Genomic DNA, 26,963 nt, shown 5'->3' with positions numbered 1-26,963 from the left:
GTGTGTGTGTGTGTGAGTGTGTGTGTGTGTGTGTGTGTGTGTGTGTTCATGTGTTGAAAAATCACAGCACACCTGTGGAAGTCAGAGGACAACCTGTAGGAGTTGGTTCTCTCCTTCTACCATGTGGCTTCTGGGGCTAGAGCTCAAGTGGTCAGGCACAGTGGCACATGCCCCCAATGGGCCATCTCGCTGGCCCTTTTGTGGTGTTGCTTCCAACCCAAAGTCTGCATCTTTTAAATGTATGTATCTAAAAGTGCTCAGACATTTGCTCCTTAAGCAAAGCTAGGTTGTTCCCAGCCATCATGAGTGAGAGCTTGTTTTCCAGAAGAGAAGGTTACAAGTCCTAGCTGACCCCTTATGCCCTTCTCAGACCTCACCTCCTCTAAACTGTCTATCCAACACACCGGTGTTTTATAAAATGTGTCCACAGCATACTCAGCACTGACTTGTGTATGGCGTTGTTAAAGATGTGGAGCCCATGACTCTTCTAAAACCTGGATGGGTCACTTTGAACATGTATGGCAGGAAAGGTCAGCACAGCACCTCAGGAGAATGTATGGAAGAGTCTAAAGTGAGCCAGCAGACCATCCCTCCATGCTCAGCTGTGGAACTGGAGCCTGGGTTAGGGGCTGAGCTTATTAGGAGGCCTGGCCCCCACTGCTGGATGCTTACAAAGTCTAGCTCACAGAAGAACCAACAGTCCTGTCGTCTCAGGCTATCCATGGCACAAAACAACTGCAAAGGTGTAAGGGAGTCGGACTATGCATATTTTTGATACACTGTTAGGCAATTCATAGCAATTTCTCCCCTTTCCCCGTGATATAGGGTCTTACTGCACAGCCTAGATTGGCTTCAAACTTTTGGTCCTCTTGTCTCCATCTCTCAAGTCCTGGGATTCCAGGTGACTACCAAGTCTGGTCATAATATTTGACTTTTTAACTAAAAAGCATTTCTCCAAACAGTAACCGCTTACAAATGCACATCCCCAGTCGCCCTGTAATTCTTCTTCTGAGAATTTATCTGCAGGTATCCTTCACGTCTGTGCACACAAACACAGTGACTCATTGCAGAAGTGGCTGTAATAGCAAAATATCAGAATGGAGCTAAAAGCCCTCATCGTGAGGCTGAGTATATAAATTAAGGCACATTCAGACATCGAGACGTAAGGAGGAAACTGTGTAAGCATCTTCACGGAAATGCTTCCATAGCAGATTAAGGGAGAAGAGCGGGATGCAGAGTGTGTGTAAACAGAGCTGCGTTTGCAGATGGGAGGGGTCTGTGAAGAGGTGGGCTGCCCCTGTGATGGGGGATGGGCACCAAACATGAGAAACGGGGAAGAGAAGGAGGTTTCTATACTCTGTGCTTGGAACCATGTAAGTGTAGTATACATTACAAAATAAATAAAACAGGGGAGGGGGCTGGAGAGATGGATCAGCAGTTAGGAGCACTGACTGTTCTTCCAGAGATCCTGAGTTCAATTCCCAGCAACCACATGGTGGCTCACAACCATCTGTAATGGGATCCGATGCCCTCTTCTGGTAATGCTATTTTCTGTCTGAAAATAGCTACAGTGTACTCATAAATAATTCTTTAAAAATAATAATAAAAATAAAACAATAAAATTAAAAAGAAGTGTTTATTGTGGCCCCTTAGAATAAGAAATCTTGTTTTGTATCTCCACATTTGGTTGTCTTGGTGTCACCTGATCATCCTGGTGCCTGTGGGCTCTTCAGGTTGGGCACACGTGGAAGCCATGGCCATACCTAGTGTCTGGCTAGACATGCCACTTCAGACCAGAACGTGATTTCTGGCATCCAAGGCTATGGTGGGAAGACCAATCTTGGAGTTTCTTATTGGTAGAAGCAACTTCCAAAGGTTCTGAGGCTTGGGTCCCCCATCTCCACAGCGGCTTCTAGAAAGTGGGGGGGAGGGTCCAGCGAGGTCCTAGTAGGAAGGCATCAGCTGCTCCCGGCTCAGGAAGGAGGAGTGGTGGTAACGATCTCGGGAGGCGAAGTCTGCATTGTCCTGGGTAAGCTGAGTCATTGCTGTGTCAACCTTGGCTGGGGATGGTGCCAAGATGATTTGCTCCCGGGCGGACCTCAGGCTCCTTCAGGGGGAGACATAGGATGGGGAGAAGGGAAGAAGAGGTGGAGGTGAATTGTGGAAGCCAGTCCACCCTGATGGAGAGACTGTGTACACGCCAGCTGCACTAACACTTAGCATGTCTTTAAATATTTAAAATATAATTGTTGGGAACTACAACAGCCTATGAACTCAAGTGAAAATGGTAATATTGACCATTTTTTGAGTGAAACACTATAAAACTATACCTTCTAATAAGGGATGCCTACCCTAAAGACAGTTTGAGAGTTCTGTAACTTTTCTTTGTTCTTATTGAATGAGACAATGGTGGGACTAAACTACAGATTGGAGAGGAATGGAAAGAGAAACTGCTTGGGCTCATTAGAGAGAAAGTTGAGGTGTCCCTACACCAACCCTGCATACAAAAAACCACCCTTCTAGGCAAAATATGCCTGTGGTTGCAATAGTAGCAGGAAAGGTTATGGGGGTAACAACTGCTTTTGGATTGGATTTCAGGCCTGCTCCACAGAAAAGAATTAAGACTTGGTACCATAATCCTGATCAAAAGTAATGATTTAGGAGGTTACGGGCCCAGTGAGGAACTCACTACTGTTGTTTTGCTAAAGAATGTGTTGTCAAACTGCCTTCTAAATGATTATTGCTTATACACACAGATTAGCACTGCACTCAACCTTAGCCAGATAAGCTTCTCTCTGTAGTGGGCAGCAGTTAATACAGAGACAAAACTGGTCCGAGCGCTGAGAATAAGTATTTACTGAGCATTCAGTCCCACATGAGACATCCACATCCATCCCTGTCACCAAGGCTGAGAGAACTTAAGGAAGAGGGGCAGAAAAGAGGAGCAGAGAACAGGGAGGACTGTGAAATGCTGTCCTCTGGACATGGAATGGCCACTGCTCATGGTTCATGAGCTCATTGCACATATGATGATTCACACACAATCAAGTCAGCAAGAGCAATCAAGATTCCAACAGGCAGCGCTAACTGGACTCAGTGTTATTACACAAAAAGAAGACATGAAATAGAAGTGGGGGGGTATTGCAGGTGCCTGGGGGACATGGTATACATGACTGAGATGCACTGTTTATGTGTGTGAAAATATCAAGAGATAAATAAATAAAAGATATTCCATAAAAAGAAAAGAAGGAAGGAAGGAAGGAAGGAAGGAAGGAAGGAAGGAAGGAAGGAAGGAGGGAAGGAGGGAAGGAAGGAAGTTGAGTGAGCAGTCATTTCTAGGTCGCCAAGGTTACTCAGCAAGCAGCTAAGAGGTAAAGTGCCCATGCTTTGGGTACCAATGTGGTGAAGACCAAGAGAAGTCCAGATTTAGAGTCTGCAGGTACAGTCTCTGTACATCCGGGTGGATGCACTAGTGGGGATCATGGTCGATACTGTGCCAGAAGAAGGTATCAGAGGCTGAAGAAGGCAGAGCTGTTCTTAGTCCTGTCTGTCCCTCAACAGTTCATGGACTCAGAAGGCCTCTGTCTCCACAGTCCTCTGTTGTCTTGCCCCTCCATGGCAGGTCCACAGGATATTAGGTCCTTGAATTCTCTCAGAGGCACAGATTTCCACTGAACAGCTCCTCCCAAAAGAATCAGTTATTTTACTCAGATGAATGTTCAAGTGCTCAAAATCAGGAAAACAAGATATGAAGAGTGATGTAAAGAGAGAGAGGCCCAAGGCCATAGTCTGTAGACCTGAAGCAGTCGCAGCTTCAGCCGACCCTGGCAAGCATCAGGTCACATGAATCTAAATTAGTCAGGTTAAGAGCTCCTGAAAACTGAATTTGCCTCTATGAGGGTAGGACCTGCCAAAAAGAAGTGGCCAAAAAGACAAAACAAAACAAACAAAAACAAAACAAAACTGAGGAAACCCCACAGATTCTTCTGCATTTAGGGAAATCAGCTTCCTAGAATTGCTGCAGATTCCTCCTCTGGACAGTTGCTAGGGCTCCAGGTTAACCTCACAGAGTTACTGTGATGTACAAGTGTAACAGAGAACAGAACACAGTCAAATCTTTCAACCCAAACACACTACACCGTGACTCGCCCTCGGTCTGGAGGACATTCTAGAAAAAAGTCAAAATTACAGAGCAGAAAGCATGGCTACCAGTTTCTATTTTTAAGCCACTCCCTGGCCCTTCCCTCATCGAAATCATCATAGAACACACCCGGGAGCCATGGTGTGGCCGGCAAGTTTGATGCTGACTTGGCCAGAGCTCCATAAGTCACTTCACTAGTCCAGAGCCACGCATTGAGCAAGGGGTTGTGTGGACTAGCTTCTGTCCAATCAAAGGGCTGCCTTTTCCTAGGAACACCCTCCAAAACAGTGACCTCAGTGACCTTGGAGGTGACATTCCAGGAAATCAGAGTACAGCAGAAGGAGCCGTGCTGAACCCTGTGACCACTTTTTTTAGGCTTTTAAGCCAGAAATGACTAAATATATTCTCGTAAATCAGATTATGCCAGATATCCCCACCCACACATTTGAAGCTCAAACTCTTGTAGGCAGCTTCTGTGCCAAACCTAATTCTACTTAATCTACTTTTCATCAGTTCTAGGTTGGGTTGTGAAGGGGAAAAAAAAATCTATGTAGATATTCTGTGACCGGAGCCACCCAGCCATCTCATGCCCCAGACAAGATGGGAGGCAGAGGTTATCCCATACTTACCACAGCTCCAAGGACACATAATGCAGTTGAAAGCATTTTTAGGCTATTCCCCTCTTCCATTCCTGGCCCCTCAACTCTCTTGGCCCCTCCCTTTGTTTCTACACCTCTACACCCTATTCTTTGTCATCCCAAGTTCTAGCACCAAAATCTCACTTCTTGTGCCAACTTAAACAGATTGCCATTATTCGCAAACAGCTATCTCAAAAAGGATGCTGGGGTATGGGCCGGAGACACGGCTCGGAGGTGAAGAGAAAGTACCACTCTGGTAGAGGACCTGAGTTCTCTTCCTAGCACCCAAGTTGGACAGCTTACAACTTTGCCTGTAACTCCAGCTCCAGAGAGATCTAACAACTCCAGCCTCCTAGGGCACCTACACTCATATGCATATACTTTGCTCTCCAATACACATAATTTAAAAACCAAAGCATGCAAGGGAATGCAGAGCTACAGTTCAAAGGACATGGAGTTTCAGTTCTGGAGATGAGTGATGGTAAAGGCGATAAGACAATATGATTTTATTTAATACCATGAATATACACTTACAGATAATTAAGATTATGTCATGTGTGTCTTACCACAATTAAAAAAAAAAAACAAACCTTGGGGGGCGGGGAAAGAGACACAAAGAGAGCAAAAGAATTCTAAGCTTACATCTGGGATCAATGGAAATGGATCCTAAACTTCATTAGCGCGATGTCTGGGTGTGGAAGGTGCAGGAATTGGCAAGCATAAACTAGACATCTAGAGTTTCAAAATCAAACCATCAAAATGCAACCCAATAAACCCTGGTGTGCAGCTTTGGCTTCACACTGCTGTTGAAAGGGGACAGATGGCAGAAGTTCCCAGAACCCTGAGGCCTTAAAGGATGAGGAAGTCCTGGCTTCCAACGAGAGTGGGAAGGACTCACAGGGAAGAGGCCACAGGGAATGTTGCCTTGTGTGTGTGTGTGTGTGTGTGTGTGTGTGTGTGTGTGTGCATGGCAGTCACACGGAAGCCCCCTCGGCCTTTCATTTGTGGTCACACTTGGCTAGAGGGTCCATCACCAGTGCAGTGGCACCAACCACCTTTGGCCTGAGATGAGAAGCAGAAGATCCAGTTTTACATTTCCTTGGGCTTTGATCTTGGGCGTGATTAAGTATCGGTGGGAATGTGTCTTCTGACTGTAAACTCACTGAGATCAACTCCGGTGACCCCGTCACTCGGTAATCAGATCCTAGATGAAGGCTTGGCTCATGAGGAACGAGGACAGGAGCCTATAGGAAGTTCTGATGAGCTGAAGCTGGGAAAGAAGTGAGGTGGAGCAAGAGGGCCAAGGTCCTGGTACTGAGTATAGATGACAGTGATGGACGTGAACTGGGTATGGAGTATGGTGCGGTGGTGAGGAGCAAGTGCCGTGCACTGAGTGCAGGGGACAGTGAGGAGCAAATGCCAACCTCCTAGAGCTTCCCCATTGTCACGTCCCACACCACAGTCCAGGCCCATGCATAGCCAGGAGCAAGACCACTCCATACCTCCCCAGCCTCTGGGACACTCATCCCTCCTTGTATCAGCCCCAGTGGGCACAGACCTGCAGGAGGGGACCAAGAAGGACTTCATCCATTGGAAAAAGCTGAAGCTTGATGCTGATCCTGCGAAGAAGGTACAGGCATAGGTTTTGAGGATTTTCATAGAATTAGACATCTTGAATCCCAGCTTCACCGGGGGCTGGTACACCCCTAAACATACTCACAGACAACTTTCACATGTGTGTATATACACAGAACGAGCACACTTTTCCACTCAAACCAAACAACACTCACTCTCTTACAGCCTGGCAGCAGCCTGACTTGTTCTCACATACGGTTTCCGAATACTCACATCTAAACTACAAACATCTTAGGAGGACTGGGTGGAGCCTACCGTTAAGACAAGAGAAGACGACTGGCTGACTTCTGTCTCAGGAATACATTTCATGACACTCAATCCTCAATTCATACCTGTGTGTGTTGAATGCATGCTGTGAAATCCTCCACTAAGACCATACACTGAGAACAGAGAACATGGTTTCTCATCCCTACAACCTCACAGGATTTAGCACTTAGGCAGTTTTACAGTTCAGAGTGGAGAAATGTTTGAAGTGAGGGGGTTTGTTTGTTTCTATTACTAGCCAAATAACATTTGCATATGGCACACTGATCTGAGTAAAGTTCAACCTTAAATATACATAAATAGTGAAATTGTTATATTTATGTAATAATTATATGATATTGTATATTTATGTTATATTTACATATATACACATAAATATAACATAAATATACAATATCATATATATATCCACTACATAGAAATATGGCAGTAGGCAGGACGTCTGAACCAGCAAGCTGAGAGCTTATATCTTAAACCACAATCAGGAAGTCGAGAAATCAAACTGGGACCAGCTTGCGGCTTTAAAATCTTGTGTGGCTTTAGAAACCTCAAAGACCACGCCTAGTGACATGCTTCTTTCAGCAAGGCTACACCTTCTAACCCTAACCCAAACAGAACCACCAACTGGGACTGAGGATTCAAATGCCTGAGACTATGAGGGACATTTCATTCAAACTCACAATCTTGGCATAGTAAGTATATTTATAATCCACCCATCCCACCAAGACAGGTCTTCACTCTGGCCTATGACAGCCTTGAGCTTAATGGACTTCCTTTCTCTTCATTCCAAGCACTTAGCTCAAATTATGTACAACTTTGGAAAAAATTAATCAAATTTAATTGCTTTATTTTTAGAAAATGCATTCCTCAGCCAGAAATGGTGGTACACACCTTTAATCCTAACACTTGGGAGACAGAGGCAGGTGGATCTCTATGAGTTCAAGGCCATCCTGGTCTACAGAGTGAGTTCTAGGACAACTAAGACTAACACAGAGAAATCCTGTCTCAAAGGACCAGGAAAAATAAAAGCATGCCTCAACTGCATGAACAGATATACTTGAAATTGACTAAACAGATCATGTTTAATGTATGATTAGGAAATCAGCAGTACTTGAAGATGCTTATGCTAAAATCTTATCTTGGTATTCTGTAGGGTTCCTGCAGTAAAACAGCAAATATTACTGATCTACCTTAGTGTATGTAATCTCAGAGAGGCGACTCCCTATATATGTTCTATAAGAAGCTACAAAATCAAGATAAGATAGCTATAAACTGATCTTACCTTTGCAATCACTTAAATTCTAAATTATCTAAATTATAGACACTGAACTGAAATTTTATTTCATACTTTACTGTGATTGGATTTCTGGGAAAATATTTAAATTTCTTAAGGTGAAGCACTCATTGATATAATCATTATGTTAATTAAAATATATTATATCTATAAAATTAAATTACACAGGACCTCGTCCTAGCATTACTGATTTTCTAAGACATTATTTTTAGTATATGCTTTCACTTTAGATATCTAAAGTGCATTTCTGTAAAAAGACATATACTGTAAATCTGAAGAAATTTTTAGTTAGGATTTGATATTAATCATTTTTTTCCCTTTTGATATAGAGTCTCTGTATGTAGATCTAGCTGGCCTAGAACTCACTACATAGACTAGGCTGGCCCTGAACTCATAGCAATATACCTGTGTCTGACTCTGGGTGTTGGGATTGAAGATATGTACTACCACACCTGGTGATATTAACTGCTTTATTTTAAATTGGAACATCATAGAGTCTTCTGGAAAATGTCCCCCTGTGTGTGTGTGTGTGTGTGTGTGTGTGTGTGTGTGTGTGTTTTGCTAGGGACTGTACCTAGGACATGACCTTGGGCATACTATGCAAGCCCAAGTTCTCTAACACATCTCTTTAAAGATATTTCTTTTTGGGCTGATGAGATGGCTCAGTGGGTAAGCACCTGACTGCTCTTCCGAAGGTCTGGAGTTCAAGTCCCAGCAACCACATGGTGGCTCATAACCATCCTTAACAAGATCTGACGCACTCTTCTGAAGTGTCTGAAGACAGCTACAGTGTACTTACATATAATAAATAAATCTTTAAAAAAAAAGATATTTCTTTTTATTTTAAACAATGTCTATGTGTGTGGGTGTGCTAACCTGAGTTCAGGAAAGTTAAGACATTGAATCCCTCGGACCTGGAGTTGCAGGAGGTTGTGAACTGCCTGATGGGGTACTGGAAGATAAACTTGGGCCCTCTGCAAGCATAGAAGGTGCTGTTAACTGCCAAGCCATTGTTCCAGTCCCTCTTTAACAGATCTTTTAAAAGATAATATTTTTATTAAATATTTGAGCATTTCATATAATGAATTTTGATCATATTCACTGTTCTTAACTCCTTCCAGATCCACCCACACTTCCCATTTTCTTCTTCTTCAAACCCGTTGAATCCGACTTGTGTTGCCCACTGCTCTTGGGAGAAAAGTGGCTCTCAGCCTGGGTATGGTGGTGTATGCCTTTAATCCCCAAACTGGGGAGGCAGAGGTAGGTACATCTCAGGGAATTCAAGGCTAGTCCTGTCTATGTATTGTAAGTTCCGGGTCAGACAGGGCTTTTTCCAAAAGAAAAAAAAAGACACAAATAAAAAACAACATTTATTTTCCCTCTCCCAGTAGCTTTCACATACCACCTTATCTAGTGGTGGGACTTTGTCCCTACCCCTGTCTGTCCACATTGGAATTCTGGCTGGCTGAGCTTGCATACAGTCTTGCGCAGAGTCACCCAAGCATTGTGAGTCTATCAGCACAACTGCCCTGCTGTGTCTGGGGGAGACACTTTCCTTGATGCTATCAAGCGCCTCTCTTACAGTCTTCCTGCCTCTGTCTAGATAAGATCCTGAGCCTTGAAGTGAGGAGTAAGTTATGGATGTTTCATGCAGGGATAATTGCTCTACAGTCTCTTATTCTCTATATGTTGACCAGTTGAGGGTCTCTGTTAATTGCCAACTAGCTCTAGAACCTAGAGAAAAAGTTTCTCTGATGAGGGCTGATAGGACCTATGGATGTAGCAATAGGTCATTAGGAGTTGTTTTAATGCTATGTCTATTTAGCAGTGTTTGGTTCTCCCCTGGGGCCTCTCCCTAACTATCTATCCACAGTTTCTTGGCCCCATTACAGTTCCATAAGCAGGTTCCATCTCATGGAGCGGACTTTGGGTCAATCAGAAAGTGGTTGGTTCCTCCCATGACATTTGTGCCATTATTGCCCTAGTGGCCATATCCTGCTGGGTCAGTTATGACTGTAGCTCATAGGGCTGGCAGCTGGGTGGGACTGATGGTTACTTTCCTCTTCCTGTAGCATGCATAACACCTTCCAGCACCATGAAAGCTGGCCAGATGCTAGAGGGTAACAAAGAACAGTGGAAATTACCTAGAATGTTTGACAGTTTATGGGACCTCACTGGCCAATGATTTGAAAAGAGGTAACCCATTCTGGTACCTGGGTTATTATTTGCTAGCATGTGGTATCTTGTTGGAGTATTATCCCATCTTAGGGCAATTCTATTTTAAACTATTTTATATGTCTATATGTATATTTTATTCTACAATAGTAAGCATGCTTTTTTCAAAAGTGTTAGTTATCCTTCCCTGTAATCCCTCATCTACCCTGTTCTCCCATCTCCTACTTCCTTTAATCCTTCCTGTTCCCTCATTCTCTCTTCCACCGTTATATCACTCTATTCTGTGTCCCCTCACTTAAAAGCACACTCCAATGGCCCCTTACTGCTTTCCTACTCTCCATGGGTATTTCAAATGAATCACACACATCTAAAGAGTCCAAGATAACATCCATATATAACAGAAAACACGCAACACTTGTCTTTCTTAGTCTGGGTTACCTCACGATGATTTTAGTTCTATTCATTTACCTGTGCATTCTATAATTTCATCTTTAGTGGCTGGTTAATATTCCATTGTGTAAGTGTACAATAGCCTAGATGTCCATCAACCGATGAACAAGTAATGAAAATGATACACTTACACAATGGAGTGTTACACAGCTGTTAATATATCTTTTAGAGGAAAAAATATAAACAACGTGCTCTGGCTTGATGTCTCCCCCAGTTTTTATATGTGGTAACATAATCTCTAGTGTTAAGTGTTGAAAGTCAAGATCCTGAAGTGTCATTCAGCTATTCTGATAGCCAGAGTGATACTCTGTGGGACAGTGGAACATGCCAGGAAACTTGGTACAGTTGAGTGAGTCCAAGACCCTGGCACCCAGGTACCCGCCTGAGACAGTAGGCATCTCCCTACCAGATTTCTGGACCAGAGCACGTGACCACACTCCCCACTGTCAGTCATGTAGCCCAGAACAGAGTTCTCCATGCTAATGAGGTATCTAGAGACCCTGAGAGTTTAGTCAATAAGTTTCCCTTCCCAGACATTCCTTCCTGCAAAAGGTATTTAATCTCTGGTCCACCCTGAGAAGGTGATATGCATCCATTTTCCACGACGAACAACCAATAAACAGTTTGGAACCAAGGACTGTCTCTTTCATCAAGAACTCCTGTGAGGGTATGGAGAAGGCCTTCTGACTACCAAGCGGACAACCACCACCAAGCTAAGGACAATCGCCAGTGAGTTCCCATGACCCAGGCCTGGGCTCATTGTCCTCAGCTGGCAGTCCCCCAACTCCATTCCCAACTCCACATGACCCAGTGGTGCCTGGATGTCCAGGAGTTTGGGAGCCCTGGTCCTGGCCTCATCGCTGGCCTGTAGACCCCTGATACGTCCAGACTCCTCTGAGCAGTTTTCCAGCTGCGAGGTGACTTGTTTCCCGGGAGCTTGGGAACCCCAGCTTCAGCCTCCCACATCCTAGGCTGTTCTTTCCTACCCACAGAGCAGTGTCTCAGCCCTTCTCCAGCACCAATGGTGGCAGCACAGCATAACCACAGTCTAGTGCTCCTCGTGATTCGCCTCCCCAGAGGTGGGGCAGAACATGGACCTAATGCCCTAAACTAGGAGTGGGCTAGTTATCTAGGGAGTGAGTTCCAGATAAAAAGATCAATTCATCTCTCTTCCTCTCCTCCCTGTCTCTTCTTCCTTTATCTTTCTCTTCTCCACGTTCATATCCACCATGGGATGCCTCTCTCTGTGTTATAATTCATCAGTTAGGCTTTAACCTAAGTAGCCTCTGATCTTAGACTTGCCAGTGTCCAGAACCCTTAGCCAAAAATTATACATTATTCAGTTTACGGTATTCTGTTTTATCATTAGAAAGAAGACTTTTCTATTCTCCCTCTTCCCTCTCATTTTTCCTTAAAACAACAACAACAACAACAAAAACAGGGTCTCACTATGTAGCTCTTGCTGACTTATAACTTCCTCTGTAAACCAGGCTGACCTTGAACTCACAGAGGTCTACCTGCATCTGCCTCTTGAATGCTGGGATTAAAGATGTGCAAGACCTCACTCAGCTGTTTTCCCCTTGATATGTATAGACTCTCCAATGATATGTTTATTCCTGGTTTTGGTCATTTCTATTTTACCTTATTTTGCTCAGTCTGGCCGGAAGTCTCCTGACTTTACAGCTCTTCTGACACAATGATTTGTTTCCCGGTGTGGCAGTTCGTATGAGGGTGTCCCCATATGTGCAGGGGTTGGACCTTGGCTCTTGGCTGGTGTCGCTGTTTGGTGAAGTTTAAGATATGAGGCCTTGCTGGAGGGGATATGTCATGAGGCATGAGCTTTGAGGTTTAAGAACCTCCCTCCATTCTTGGGACTCTCTTTCTTCGTGGTGCTTGCTGTTCAAGGTGTGAGCCCTCAGCATTCAGTGCCTGCCTCCATGTCTACCTCTTGTTGCCCTGATGGACTCTGACCCCCATGGAACCATAAGCACAAATAGCCCTTCCTTCTGTAACTTGTCTTCCTCATGGTGTTTTCCACAACAACAGGAAAGTAACTAACATAGTCGGCATTCTCATTTTTTAAAATTTTGTATATATTTGATTTTTACTATGATATTTATTATGTCCTTGTCCTATCCCCACCCCTACCCCCACCCTTTGCCACTTTGGGTTTAATTTCCCCTCCTCCTCCTCCTCCTCCTCCTCTCCTCNTCCTCCTCCTCCTCTTCCTCTTCCTTTTCCTCCTCTTCCTCCTCTTCCTTCTTCCTCCTCCTTTTCCTCTTCTTTTCTATTCTTTTCTTTTTTTCTAATTTGTTAAGTTTAAAGCTGAGGTCAAAATTTTGAAAACTTTCTTCTTTGATGATATACCTTACAATTTTGATATTCTGCATTTTTTGTTTCATTCAGTTCAAAATATTTCATAATTTTAGTTTTTTTTCTCTATGAAATTTGTTGTTTCTATACTATACTCACAGCTCTTAGTTATTTAACATTTTTTAGCATCTAAATATTTGTGGATTTTCCTATTATCTTCCTTTTATTTATTTCTGATTATTCCCCCCTTCATAGGAATATTTTATTCAATTGAACTGAATGTTTTTAAATTTACCAGAACATTTGTATCTTGTAATATCCTTGTGTTTCTTGTTACTGAGAAGAATGTAAATTCTATAAAGATTAGGGCAAGCTTGTTGACAGTACTGATCAAGTCTGAGATTAAAGGCTTATAACCACCACTACCTAGTTAAAGCTGTTTTTAAGGGCATGAAAGTTAGGTTCATTATGTTTTCTTCATGAGTTTCCTCCCTCATCTTTATCAAGTGACCCACTTGATCACTGGCAACAGCCTTTCCTCTGAAGCTTACCTTGATATTAATGTAGCCACTCTAGTGGCTATATTTTGATTGGACTTAGCCTGGTATATATTTTCACACCCTTTTTATTTTTAACCTATTTGTGTGTTTTAAAAATCTAAAACAGATTTCTTTAGCTGTGGGTGTAGTTCAAGGGCAAAGCACTTGCATAGTATACACAGGCTCTGGGTTTGATCTCCAATACTGCAAAAATAAATTCACCAATTAAAAGAAGTTTCATGTAGGCAGCATACAGTTGGGCCACACTTTCTTACTCAGCTGCCACTTAATTAGGGGTGTTAAGACTGTGACAATCAATACAAATAGGCTTATATAGATCACTGTTGTTCTCTGGGTAAATCAGGCTGGTCTGGAAACTGCTGTATTCCTACTTTTGTTGCCTATGACCTCACATACATGTCATGCCTTTGCTTTATTATTCTCAATAAATAGTCTTTATATACTTATTTTTAGTTTCTGTCTTTGATATTCTTTAAATTTTAAAAATTGTATTTATTTATTTTATTTATTCCATGCACACACACACACACACACACACACACACACACACACTCCTGCTATAGTACCTGTATGGAGGGCAAAGGATAACTTTGACCTCAAAAGAGTCAGTTTCCTTTTTCTACCTTGTAAGTCATGAGGATCAAACTCAGGTTTTCAGGCTCCCCAGCAAATCCCTTTACCCACTGGGCCACCTCTCCAACTCTTTGGTTTTTCTTTTCTTATTCAATTTTTTTTGACCTCTGTTGACTTCTTAGGTATAACTCTTCACTATACCTCTGGGTTTATATGATAGCATTTACTCATAGCACAGGAAGTATATAATATTATGCTACATCAGTATACTTTATTTCAACATATTATTTTATCCTTTTTGGCTCTTGCTCTACTGTTGCCATACATTTTAGTTCTATAGGTCTTATAAATCTCAAATTAATTACTAATGTATTTTATTTATAAAGTGGGTCTATGTCATATTTCAAAGTTCTGTGAAAGCTAGAAAAAACAATGGAAATGGTAGTACAATGACTTAGTCACTTACCGAGGTAAAGGCCTGGACTGGCCTGGCCAATGTAGAAATACACAAGGGCAGCAGCACCCATGCTAGCTAGGGTATAGAGCCACTGGATCACAAACATGATGAGCAGGGATGCAAGAGCCTATAGACATGGATAGGAAGCGTAAGTGACCTGACCTTACAGATAAAAACAGAAGGCTAGAGCCTTAGGAGACAACGATCTCTTATTAGCTTCTGGGCTCTGTAAGAGTCTGAATAATTGAAGCTCACTTATAATACAATCTTACTGTGGTAGTGTACTGGTTGGGTTGTTTGTTTGTTTGTTGTCAACTTGTACTAAGGTCATCTGGGGATAGAGAACCCAGTTAAGAAAATGCCCCCATTCAATTGGCCTCTAGGCATTTTTTAAAATTATTTTTGATTGATGTAGAAGGGCCCAGCCCACTGCAGGTAGTACCCATCACTGGGCTGGTGTCCCCGGGTTGTATAAGAAAGCAGGCTGGGCAAGCCATGGGAAGCAAACCGGTAAGCAGCACCCTCCATGGCCTCTGCATCAACCATTGCATCCAGGTTCTTGCTTTGAGTTTCTGCCCTGACTTATTTTCATGGTGGACTATACACTGTAAAATGAAATAAAGCCCCTCCTCCCCAAATTGCATTTGGTCATAATGTTTATCATAGCCATAGAAAGCAAACCAAGGCAGCTCACGTTAGATGTTAACTTGACAGGATCTGGAATTACCTAGGAGGCAAGCCGGTAGGCATGCTGGTGAGGAATTTATTTAGATTAGGGTAGTCCCTGGGTATGACTGTGAAAAATTATTTTGATTAGGTTTCCTGAGGTGTTAAGATCCAGTGTAAAGAAGGTGACACCATCACTAGGCTTGAGTCCTAGACTGCATGAAAGGGAGGAAGCTAGTTGAGCACAGATAAGCATCTTCTGCTTTTAGGTTGTGGATACAACGTGACTGGCTACTTCAAGCTCCTGCTGCAAGGATTCCCCATCATGATGGATTCTACCCTCAAACAATGAGTCCAAATAATCCCCTTTCCTCCTAAGTTGCTTTTGTTAAAGTAACAGGACACCTAACTACTACAGAAAATTAGTACCAGAAGTAGGGTTGTTGCTGTGATGAACCTGACTACCTGGTTCTTAGCACTTTGGAACTGGTTTTACAGGTAGAATGTAGAAGTATTTGGAACTTTGTGATGGTAAAGTCTTTGAATATAGCAAGTAAAGTAGTGCACCATTCTGCTAAAAGCTTGGAAGTTAAGAACATTAATAGAAATACAGACAGTGGAGACCTAGCTCCTGATGTTTCTGAAGGCAACAAGGACTCATGTCAGAACATGAGAATTCATGTGACATTTTAGCCAATACTGTGGCTTCATTTTGCCTATGCCCTAAGGATATAAGAGAAGTTGAATTTAAAGATGGTAAATTAATTTGTTTGGTGGAGGAATTTTAAGAGAACAAAGCATTCAGGCTATGGTATGATGACTTTCTGTGCATGTATTTAGATATACAGTGAAAAAGTACAGAGTTGAGCATAAAAGTGGAAATAAAATGTGCTTGTCAAGAATAAAAGTTTGAATAAATTGAACTACAAGGCCAAGGCACATTCTGAAAAAGAGGCTATAACTATTCAAGAAAAGCATTTTGCTTTGTAATGGGACAAGAGGAAATACCTCCCCAGGACAAGACCTACCCATCAAAGGCTCCATTTTTTTTTTTCTTGAAAACTCAAGTTTATTTGAAAGAAGAGAACCTAAATTAAAAGAGACTACACAGAAGCAGATTCTCCATTCTCAAAAGCACCTGCCTAGAGACTGGGATTCCCAGAATTAGCACACAAAAGCTGATACAACTATGTTTCAAGGAGGCCAGGCTGCATCCCAAGCTGGCAGCAGAATTTGGCAGCAGCAGCCGCCATGTGGTACTGGTTTCATATGCATGAAAGATGCAAGACTGGGGTGGATGGGGTTGTGGTATTGAACCACAGTTCCAGAGAGATGTTGGGACCTGTAAGTGTGTTGTAAGGTTGGAGCCCCTATAAGGAGGTCTTGTGGGGCCATAGTGTGAAACTGTGAGGAGAGGCCTAAGCTACAAGGAAGGGCCCTGGATATTGGAGATGTCAGAACCATGAGATATCTGCTGGGAAAAGCTACAAGCATAGTACAGTGGACCTGAGAAAAAAAAATGATTAAGTTCCCACAGGCAGAGGAGCTATCTGGGTAGAGCTATCCTAGCTTTTTTGAGCCCATATGATTCCACAGCCCCAAGATGGCAGACATGAAACTGTAGGACTTGGTGTTTGCTTTGCTGGGTTTTGATCTTGCTTTACTCTGATCATTCTTTCCTATGATCCTACCTATTCCCTCCTTTTGTAATGAGAATACTTATTCTGTGCTATTGCATATTGGAAGCATGTACCTTGTTTTAATTTTGTAGGAGTTCAGGGTTAAGACTTTGACATTGGACTTTAAACGCTGTTGAAACTGAGAGAATACAGGGCCTTTTGAGGTGAACTAAACACATCCGACATTATGAAATGGCCATAAGCACAAGAGGACCAGGGGTGAAATTGTGGTGGTTAGTGTCAATCGTCAATTTTACAATCAGGATCTAGAACCTTGATTATGGATTTTGGAATGAAAAAAATAACTAAACACTTACTCAAGCAAGTTTTTTGGGGGGGAAATACCCTTTTAAAAGTCACCACTTAATCAAAACCACCAACAAGTAGACACTCTTTCTTAGTTACTTTTTCCTGTTGTTGTGATAAACTATTCTGACAAAACAGCTTAAGGAAGAAAGAGTATAGTCCATCATGGTGAAGGAGTCACAACAGTGGTAACCTGAGGCAGCCAAGTACATTGAACCCACAGTCTAGAGCAGAGAGTGAAGAATGATTGTGCAGCTCATTTTCTCCTTTATATCCAGTCCAGGCACCCAGCCTAAGGAATGGTGCCACCCACAGTGGGCAATTCTTCCCACCTCAGTTGATCAAGATAAACCCCACAGACATGCCCAAAAGCCTGTCTCTCAGTCCATTCTAGAAGACATCTAGACATCTGAAATTAACTATCACATTATTTTAATGCCCCATTCTTCTCTACAATCAACAAATCATCATGAAATTAGTAACCCAGAGTTTATCCCATATGATTACTTAAATAGTAGATAATTGATTAAAATGAGTGGTTCATTAAATGTAAATCTTGTCATGGCAGTCTCACCTTAATTCCAATAAAGCAAGCAATTTAATCATGTTGATGCTAATTAATACTTTTCCTTCCCCTAAATCACACATGCATAACCCTTAACCTGAGTTCTTAGGGACACTGAGATCAAGATTTAATTACTCACCCCTAACAGGGAGACCCAGGGGTTACACATGCAAGCATAGAAAGCACTTGGTCTCCTCTGGACATCTTGTTCCTGAGGTCTGCATTTCAGAAAGAAATCTAAAAAACAAACAAACAAACAAAAAACCAAAACAAAACGAGTTGGCCACATCCTTCATTAGAAACTTACTACCAACCCCTTCTATTTTTTATAAGCAAATACCTACACACTCATGTCCCTAGATTTTGTGAATCTGTTACTTGCTCACAGAGGAAAAAGGACAAAGGACTTATGGCCTCACAATAGCAGACACCTGAAAAGAGCAGGAAGAAAGGCCAGAGTGGAAGTGGGAGCCTCTCTAGTCTACTGCACATTTGTCTGTATCTGTCATCCAAGGGGACCCCAAGTCTAGATCTTCCACTCTTTCAGGTGGAGGGGGTCAGGTGGAGGGGGATCAGGTGGAGGGGGGTCAGGTGGAGGGGGTCAGGTGGAGGGGGTCAGGTGGAGGGGGGTCAGGTGGAGGGGGTCAGGTGGAGGGGGGTCAGAAGAGAGGAGCTGGACATCTGATGTTTGGGTCCTGGTGTGATCACTGGAACTGATGGTCCAGGCTGGCTTTTGTCTACAACAGGATAGTTTTTGCCGCCATCTGACCTCTGGTAATTTAAGCTAGCTTAGTCTGGTCTCAGAGACAGACCAGAAGCTGACAACGGGATCTGAGCACTGATACATATACATTCCACCCGCTTCATCATGGGCTTCAGGGACACTGGAGCCTCTCAGGGTTGCATGTTTTATTTAGCTCTGCATTCTCAATTTACATAATTTCAGACACACTCAATTGAACCATGACAACACATATAGATGGTTTAACATTGTGGTCGACTCATCAAGAGCACCATGCACGGTGAGCCATACAACAGAATACTGGACTCTGCTGTGTGACATGCCTTATTTTGACACTGAACTTCTAGAGCTAGTTGCTGGGGAAATGTGTCAACCCCTTCAACTCTTTACTTTCCAGTATCAAATTCCTTCTTCAGCCAAAGTACCTTGACTGTACCAACTCCTCTCTCAGAGCTTCTTCATCTATGCCCTGGTCCTGTCTTCCTGGGCTGCTTCTGATGGGTAGGAGGTGTCTGGAATCCTGCTGGACATTCACTTCTCATAGGTCCCTTATCTGCTGGCTTGTCATCCACTCTTCAGGTCATAGACCATATCACTGCCTCACAAAAGTTCATCCGTACCACACAAACCTAATTCTTCATACTGATTTTGTTTCCTTTGTCCCATGTCTTTTCTTTCACAGAATTTACTATCACATGCATCTGCATTCTTATGTACTTATTATATATTTCTATGCCCTTGATGTACATGCATCCATATTGATCTTGAGGTTCAGGCTTACAACTGGAAATCATTATGCATTTCAGTGCAAACCTGCTGCTTTTTACTCTGGGCCCTGAGAACTAGTCACTCTGTACATCTGTGCTAGTCGGATCTGTAATCACAGCACTAAAGAAGCTAAGGCACAAGGATCAAAAATTCTAGGCCAGCCTGGGCTACCCAAAGAGACGATGTCTTAAAATTAAAACAAACAAACAAACAAAAAAAAAACAAACTAAATTGAAGCAGAGGTAGCCCCAATGAAGCATATCAGATTAATCACATTACTTCACACCCAGACTAGTATGGTTGAGCATGAGAGGTCCCCACAAGCTCTTGCCCCAGGGACTCACTTACCTGCTGATGGATTTTCAGGGAAAGCAATTGGATTGTGAGAGCCATGATGTTGTAGGTGGATTAACCACTGATGGTTTCATAACTTGATAACATTATTAGGAGGAGGGGGAGCCACTTGGACAGTGTCTTGGTTGGAAGGAGGTAACTCTGATGGGGGTGTGCCTCTGAGGGTGTATGTTGTTCCTTGTCCCTTCTTGTCTCTCTCTCACTGCTCACTATCCTTATGAGGTGAGTAGCCTGATCTCCATGCACCCACCACTGTGACATTCTGCAACACCATAGGCCCAAAAGGAGCCCATCCAACAATGATAGTGAAAGCCACTTTAGTGACGCCACTCAAAAGTAAAGCAACTGAGCCTTCTCTTTAACTCACTGTCCCTGGGGATTTGTTAACAGCCACAGAAAACCTGACACTTTGCCCTTTACCACTGTCGCTTTTACCATCTTCCTGGTTATCTATCTCTTGCCCTTCTCTGGGTAAGGATGTCAGTTTACAGCTCCTCCTCTGACAGCACTCCACCATTGGCCATGGGAACTTCTATATAAATAACACACTCGGCACCCTCCTCTCAGTTCCTTGAAAGTTCACTCCTGCAATCTTTTCTTCCACTCACTTCAGTTTCTTCTCCCCTAGCCACACTTGAGGGTTGAGGTTTTGCCTTTTACTGTCTAGTGTAATATTAAGTGTGGGTCCCAAGACCTGGAGTCTGCACATAGCCCCTGGGACCTTACCTCCGAGTTAATTCTGATTGGGAAATAAAGATGCCAACAGCTAGTAGCTGGGCATAAGAGACATAGAGCTACCATGGAAGAAGAAGAAGTGCAGGAGGGAGAAGGAGAACCGCCATGAGATAAGGGCCAGGAGAACATGGGATACACCTATCCATGGCCCCAGAGGGCTGCCCGATTGGTTTAAGAGCAGCCCAAACTGAACACAGTAAATAGTAAGTGACAAGGTGGGGTTATCAAAAGTAGATTCTAACAGTCTGGAGGGTAGGCAGCTCCCAGCTATTGTGCTGCCTAAGGCATATGAAAAATGTGAAGGCTGTGTGTGTGTCTTTCATCTGGGAACATACATGGTCTAAGGAAGGGAAGAAGCCCCAGGATAGGATATTAAATATTGTTTACTACACTTGAAGGTTGTCATCGTAGGTCACCTAACATAACAATATAACTATTCAAATCTCTTCTTGTTGCCTGTGGATCAACATGTAGAACTCTTGGCTCCTCCAGCACCACGTCTTTCCCGAATTGCTGCCATGCTTGCTGCTATTCTGATAATGGATTGAACCTGTGAACCTGTAAGCAGCCTCAATTAAATGTCCTCTCTAAGCGTCGGCTTGGTCATGGTGCCTCTTCACAGCAATAAAACCCTAACTAAGACAGTATCTCCAGCCCATGATATTTTCAATATTTTTCAATCTACTCTGTTTTTGAGATAAGATCTTTCTGTGCAGCCAGGGTGGCCTCAAACTTGCAATCCTCCTGTCTCCACCTCCAACTGCCGAGATTAGAGGCACGTATCATCACACCTGGCTTCACTGTATCTATCCACTCTGGAGATACCAGATTTCACTGAGTACTCTTGCCAAGCTTGCCACTGATCTGAATCTAATTCAAACCCCACTCATCCTGTTTGACTACATTAGATCACCTCGAAATGCCTTCCTCTTCAGTGTACCCCACCTTTCTTCAGTGTACCCCACCTTCCTGTTTTCCTCTTCACCCTTTCATGGTCTCTTTTGTTCTTTCCTCTCTCTCCTTCAAAACCTCCATGTCCAGTCCTCAGCACCCTTCTTTTTCCCTACACACCCACCTCTAAGAAAGCTCATCTTGTCCCGTGCTTTAAATGCTAGCCATATGCTAAGAGCGCTAAGTGTGGGTCATCTCTGAACTTAAGATTCAACATCTAATTGCCTTGCCAACACTTCCCCTGTTAAGCATCTCAAAGTTAACATGGTTAAAAATGAAATCTACTCTTCCCAAATCTTCTTTGAAGACTAGGTGATATGATTTCTACAAGCAGCGAATATTCCTGCTGACTTCTGTCTCACTTCTACCTCCGTTCCATCTGTCTACCTAGTTGATCTTGAAAATGGTCACTCCCTGCCACCTCTGTGGCTCCCTTTCTTGTCTAAAACTGTTTCATGTTTCATCTGCTTACTGCAGTGGGTCCTGTGGTAGATATCACAACTACCATATTGCTAAGAGGTTCTTGTAGTTTTCTGGTCATATGACTAAGATCTCACCAAGAGAGAGCAGCCATGGAGAGTGTCACTTCTGAGCCAACATCTTTGGGAGTCTGTGTACCTTTTCTGTTTTTTTTTCTCTGCCTGAGAGCTGCATGTATAGCTTAGCTGTGACATTGTCATGGCAAGGTTCAAGGGAACCATGTGTCTTCAGATCTTTGAGGAAGCCTGGTTCCCTGAAGATAGCCTCCCACAGACTTGGGATACCCTTCTTAGATTGGTAATGTAAGTGAGACATAACCTTCTGTTGAGAGCAAACCACTGTTTTTATTTCAGTAGAACAGTTTAGCCTATTTGCCTCCCAACAAGATCTTTTCTGATCAGTGTGTGTGAAACGCCATACCTTCCTCCCTGTCAGAGATGGTTAGTGTTCATTATCAATTTGACAGACTCTAGACTCTCCAGGAGACAACCCTCTAGACTTTCCTGTCAGGGATCATCAGGGTTAGGTCAATTAACATAGGAAGACCCACCCTAAAAGTGGATGGTGGCATTCTTTGAGTTTGAATACTAGACCAAATGGGACTTCATAAAATTGCTAAGCTTCTGTAAGGCAAAGGACACTATCAATAGGACAAAACCTACAACTAACAGATTGGGAAAAGATCTTTACCAATCCTACATTAGATAGAGGGCTAATATCAAATAAATAGAAAGAACTCAAGAAGTTGGATCCAGAAAATTAAATAACCCTATTAAAAATGGGGCACAGAGCTAAAAAAAAAAAAAAAAAAAGAATTCTCAACTAAGGAATATCTGTCTTAGTCAGGGTTTCTATTCCTGCACAAACATCATGACCAAGAAGCAAGTTGGGGAGGAAAGGGTTTATTCAGCTTACATTTCCACATTGCTGTTCAATACTGAAAGAAGTCAGGACTGGAACTCAAGCAGGTCAGGGAGCAGGAGCTGATGCAGAGGCCATNNAGGGATGTTCTTTACTGGTTTGCTTCCACTGGCTTGCTCAGCCTGCTCTCTTATAGAACCCAAGACTACCAGCCCAGAGATGGCACCACCCACAAGGGGACCTCCCCCCTTGATCACTAATTACAACTGGATCTCGTGGAGGCATTTCCCCAACTGAAGCTCCTTTCTCTGTGATAACTACAGCTGTGTCAAGTTGACACAAAACTAGTCAGTACAATATCGAATGGCTGAGAAGCACTTAAAGAAATGTTCAACATCCTTAGTCATTAGGGAAATGGAAATCAAAACAACCCTGAGATTCCACCTCACACCAGTCAGAATGGCTAAGATAAAAAACTCAAGTGACAGCAGATGCTGGCGCAGATGTGGAGAAAGAGGAACACTCCTCCATTGTTGGTGGGATTGCAAGCTGGTACAACCATTCTGGAAATCAGTCTGGGGGTTCCTCAGAAAATTGGACATAGTACTATTTGAGGACCCAGCTACACCACTCCTGAGATTATACCCAAAAGATGCTCCAACATATAACAAGAACATATGTTCCACTATGTTCATACCAGCCTTATTTATAACAGCCAGAAGCTGGAAAGAACCCAGATGTCCCTCAACAGAGGAATGGATACAGAAAATATGGTACATTTATACAATGGAGTATTACTCAGCTATTAAAAACAATGACTTCATGAAATTCTTAGGCAAATGAGTAGAACTAGAAAATATCGTTCTGAGTGAGGTAATCCAATCACAAAAAACACACACATAGTATGCACTCACTGATAAGCGGATGTAATACCCAAGATACAATTTACAGACCACATGAAGCTCAAGAATAAAGAAGACCAAAGTGTGGATGCTTCAGTGCTTCTTAGAAGGGGGAACCAAATACTCACAAGAGGAAATATGGAGACAAAGTGTAGAGCAGAGACTGAAGGAAAGGCCATCCAGACTCCCCCACCTGGGGATTCATCCCATATATAATCACCAACCTAGATACTACTGCAGATGCCAAGATGTGCTTGTGACAGGAGCCTGATATAGCTGTCTCCTCAGAGACTCTGCCAGAGCCTGACAAATACAGAGGCAAATGCTCACAGCCAACCACTGGACTGAGCACACGGTCCCCAATGGAGGAGTTAGAGAAAGGACTGAAGGAGCTGAAGGGGCTTGCAACACCATAGAATGAAGAACAGTATCAATCAATCAGACTCTCCAGAGCTTCCAGGGACTAAACCACCAACCAAAGAGGACACATGGAGGGACCCATGGCTCCAGCTGCATATGTAGCTGAGGATGGCCTTGTTGGGCATCACTGGGAGAAGAGGCCCTTGGTTCTGTGAAGGCTCGATACCCCAGTTTAGGGAAATGCCAGGGTGGGGAGTCAGGAGTGGGTGGGAAGATGGGGGCACACCCTCATAGAAGCAGGGGGAGAAGGGATGGGATAAGGGGTTTCCAGAGGGGAAACCAGGAAAGTGGATAACATTTGAAATGTAAATAAAGTATCCAATAAAGGAAAAGAAAAAAAGAAAATGCAAAAGCTGAGAACAGTCACCCACCACTCTGCTTCCTGACTCTGGATGGATATGACTAGCTGCCTCTTCAAGCTCCTGCCACTGCGGTGGACTCTACCCTTGAACTGTAAGCCAGAACAAACCCTTTCTCCCCTAAGTTGTTCTTCTGAGGTTTTCTTTCCTCAACAATGTGTAAAGTAACTAATATAGACCCAGTCTATATCCCATTGTCTGTTGTTTTGTTTTGTTTTGTTTTTTACTCTTTATCATATTTATCACTTACAGTGCAGTGTATGTTTGCCAACCATGCATTTCCTCCCCCTCAGGAATGAAAGCCCCACCAAAGCTCTTCCTGTTCCTGCCTAGCATGTTCTTCCAGCACTGAAAATGCTCCACAGAATGCAGACACCCCATACATGGGGTTGGACAAATGAGCCATTCACCCCCGCAAAGACATCTTCATGGTCTCGAACCTCATTTGATTTCATCGTGTGCTTACGAGTTATAATACTCAAAGTTCTGTACCTGTATGTGAATGGTGAATTCAAAATCTCCAGGCATTTAAGAGTTTGCGAGTAAGAAATACTTAATAAATCTCCTAACTGTGGATTTAAACAAAATCTGTCAAGATTTACCACTGGTTTGAATGGATGATGGTTCAACTGTCTTTTTTCTTTTGAGATAGACTCTAGCTGTGAAGGCCAGGCTGTCAGAATCCCCTTGTCTCCGCCCCCAGAGTGCTGGGATTCAGGTATGAGCCACCATGCCTGGCAGAATTACTGGAGAAGGAATCCTGTTATGAGTGCTGTGACTTAGGATGTGCAATTTTAACATGTCGTTGCATGAGTCATTCTTTTCAATCACAGGCTTAATGAAATACAGCTGCCTTTTTGATTTAGAGGAAACACTATTGGCCAAGGATGTATCTTTCTGTCTCTCTGGGATTTATCAGATGTTAGGCTCTCTCTTTCCCAACACTCGATCTTGTACAACCTCAAATACAGAATTAGTGTCTGACTCTGTATGGTGCAACTTAGATTTAGCTACTTGTCAAAGGTGCAGGGGGGGAATATGCACTCAGGAGAAACTGCACTTCATTTTGGGTCTTTTTAATCATTATCACTCTCTTCATAAGACAGTGTCCCAGAGTATCCACACAGCCCCATGGTCATAAAAGGAAACAAGAGACATTTAACAGGCCTGCAGTGCTAAGGCAGTGTTCAGTCAGCTGGGTGTGTTCCATGTATTTTCCACCACTTCAGCTTGCTATGGGATTATCAGGACACTATAACAAGCCCAAAAGAAGCATCTATATTGTTCCTAAAGGAAGTATGTGTAGATGTGTATGTTGGGGGAGGATTCCAAATACATGAGGAGGAGGAGGATAGTGCCCTGTGGCAGCAAGACCAGGAAGGCAACTCTATGTTATCAAGCCTACAGTTGGAAAGCAAGAAGTGAGCCAAGTTGTGCATTGTTCAGGTAAATAATAGCAAACCAATAAACAGCACATATTATTGGCTTAAAATCTAGTGGCATCAAAAGAATCACTGTCCATAGGAGAACCTGATTCAGATGATTGCCATATAAACTCCGATGGTGAAGATCAGTTATACCCTGAAAAGTGACGACGCCCCTAAACAGCAGGAAGTAGTTTAAGAGACACGACGCCCCTATTCCCTCTTCACCATTGGTTTCCCTTCTCTTTTTCTCCTCTTCTTTTTATAATAACAAGAAGGGAGGAATGTTAGCACCAGGACACTCGAAGGCCTGGCCCAACCATGTGACACTAGACCTGCGTTGCCAGGACAACGACCCTCAATCCCACAACTCACCTGGCTCAGTCCCCACCCTCATTGGTGTGATGTCATTCTCCGTATAAATTAGGGGATCACCCCCTCCTCGCTCTCTTCCTTTTCTCCTCCTCTCTTCACCCCACTTCTTCTCTTCCCCCTTCCCCCCTTTTCTCCTCTTTCTCTCTCTCTTCTCTATTCTTCTACCCGCTTTGCCACTCCCCATCCCTGCTTCATAAACCTCTCACATGGAATCACAAAAAAAAAAAAAAAAAAAAAATCGAGTGGCATGTCTACAACCTTTTATGTTCATGAAATTCATACACACACTAACATTCTAAGCATGGGCAAACCAACACAATTATATCCATATATTATTTACAAATTTAAGAACTTTTATAGAAATTACTTAAATTTTCTACTAAACCATTTCTGAACATTGATTCCTTTTCTCTCTTCCATCCTCCTCCTTTTTGAGATGCTGGAGATCAAATCCCAGGCCTTGTTAGGACAAGCAAGCATTCTACAAATAAGAATACACTTCCGGGGCTAGAGAGATGGCTCAGTGGTTAAGAGTACTGGCTGCTCTTCCAGAGGTCCTGAGTTTGATTCCCAGCACCCACATGGCAACACATGAACATCTGCAACTCCACTTCCAGGGAAAATCTGACACCTCCACACTTATGCACATTAAATAAAATTCAACAAATTATTAAAAAAAAAAAAGAATACACTTCCACACCCCACCCCTGTATCTTTATTGGTGGATATGTAAAGAGAATCCTAGGTTGAAGGGTCGATATCAGCTTAGGACACCCCAAGACTAAATTCTCAGCATAAAGGAGATTTATTTGCCCCAGAGGGACAAAAGGCAGGGAATAAGAGATGAAGACAGAAGACAGGACAAGAGAGAGGTGG

The 26,963-nt window shown here is 43.0% G+C and overlaps 1 protein-coding gene across 2 annotated transcripts in view; it reads right to left on the bottom strand.

Moving 5' to 3' along the window:
- Nucleotides 1-927: 927 nt before the first annotated feature.
- Slc12a8 (solute carrier family 12 member 8) overlaps nt 928-26,963 on the bottom strand; it is a 153,598-nt gene continuing 127,562 nt past the window's right edge. Inside the window, exons 10-13 of one of the 2 annotated variants that reach the window (XM_021209883.1) lie at nt 17,856-17,953; nt 14,510-14,627; nt 6,338-6,398; nt 928-2,107 (exon numbers count right to left, since the gene is read on the bottom strand). In XM_021209883.1, the coding sequence (XP_021065542.1) occupies nt 1,945-2,107; nt 6,338-6,398; nt 14,510-14,627; nt 17,856-17,953 (440 nt within the window). In that variant the 3' untranslated portion in view covers nt 928-1,944. The remainder of the gene's footprint in view (nt 2,108-6,337; nt 6,399-14,509; nt 14,628-17,855; nt 17,954-26,963) is intronic. The other variant, XM_021209885.1, reaches the window with a different exon arrangement.

This window comes from Mus pahari, chromosome 12 (assembly GCF_900095145.1).
Source record: "Mus pahari chromosome 12, PAHARI_EIJ_v1.1, whole genome shotgun sequence".
Lineage (NCBI taxonomy): Eukaryota > Metazoa > Chordata > Mammalia > Rodentia > Muridae > Mus > Mus pahari.
Note: the sequence above shows the minus strand (reverse complement) of the source record. Positions and strands in the feature narration are given on the sequence as shown.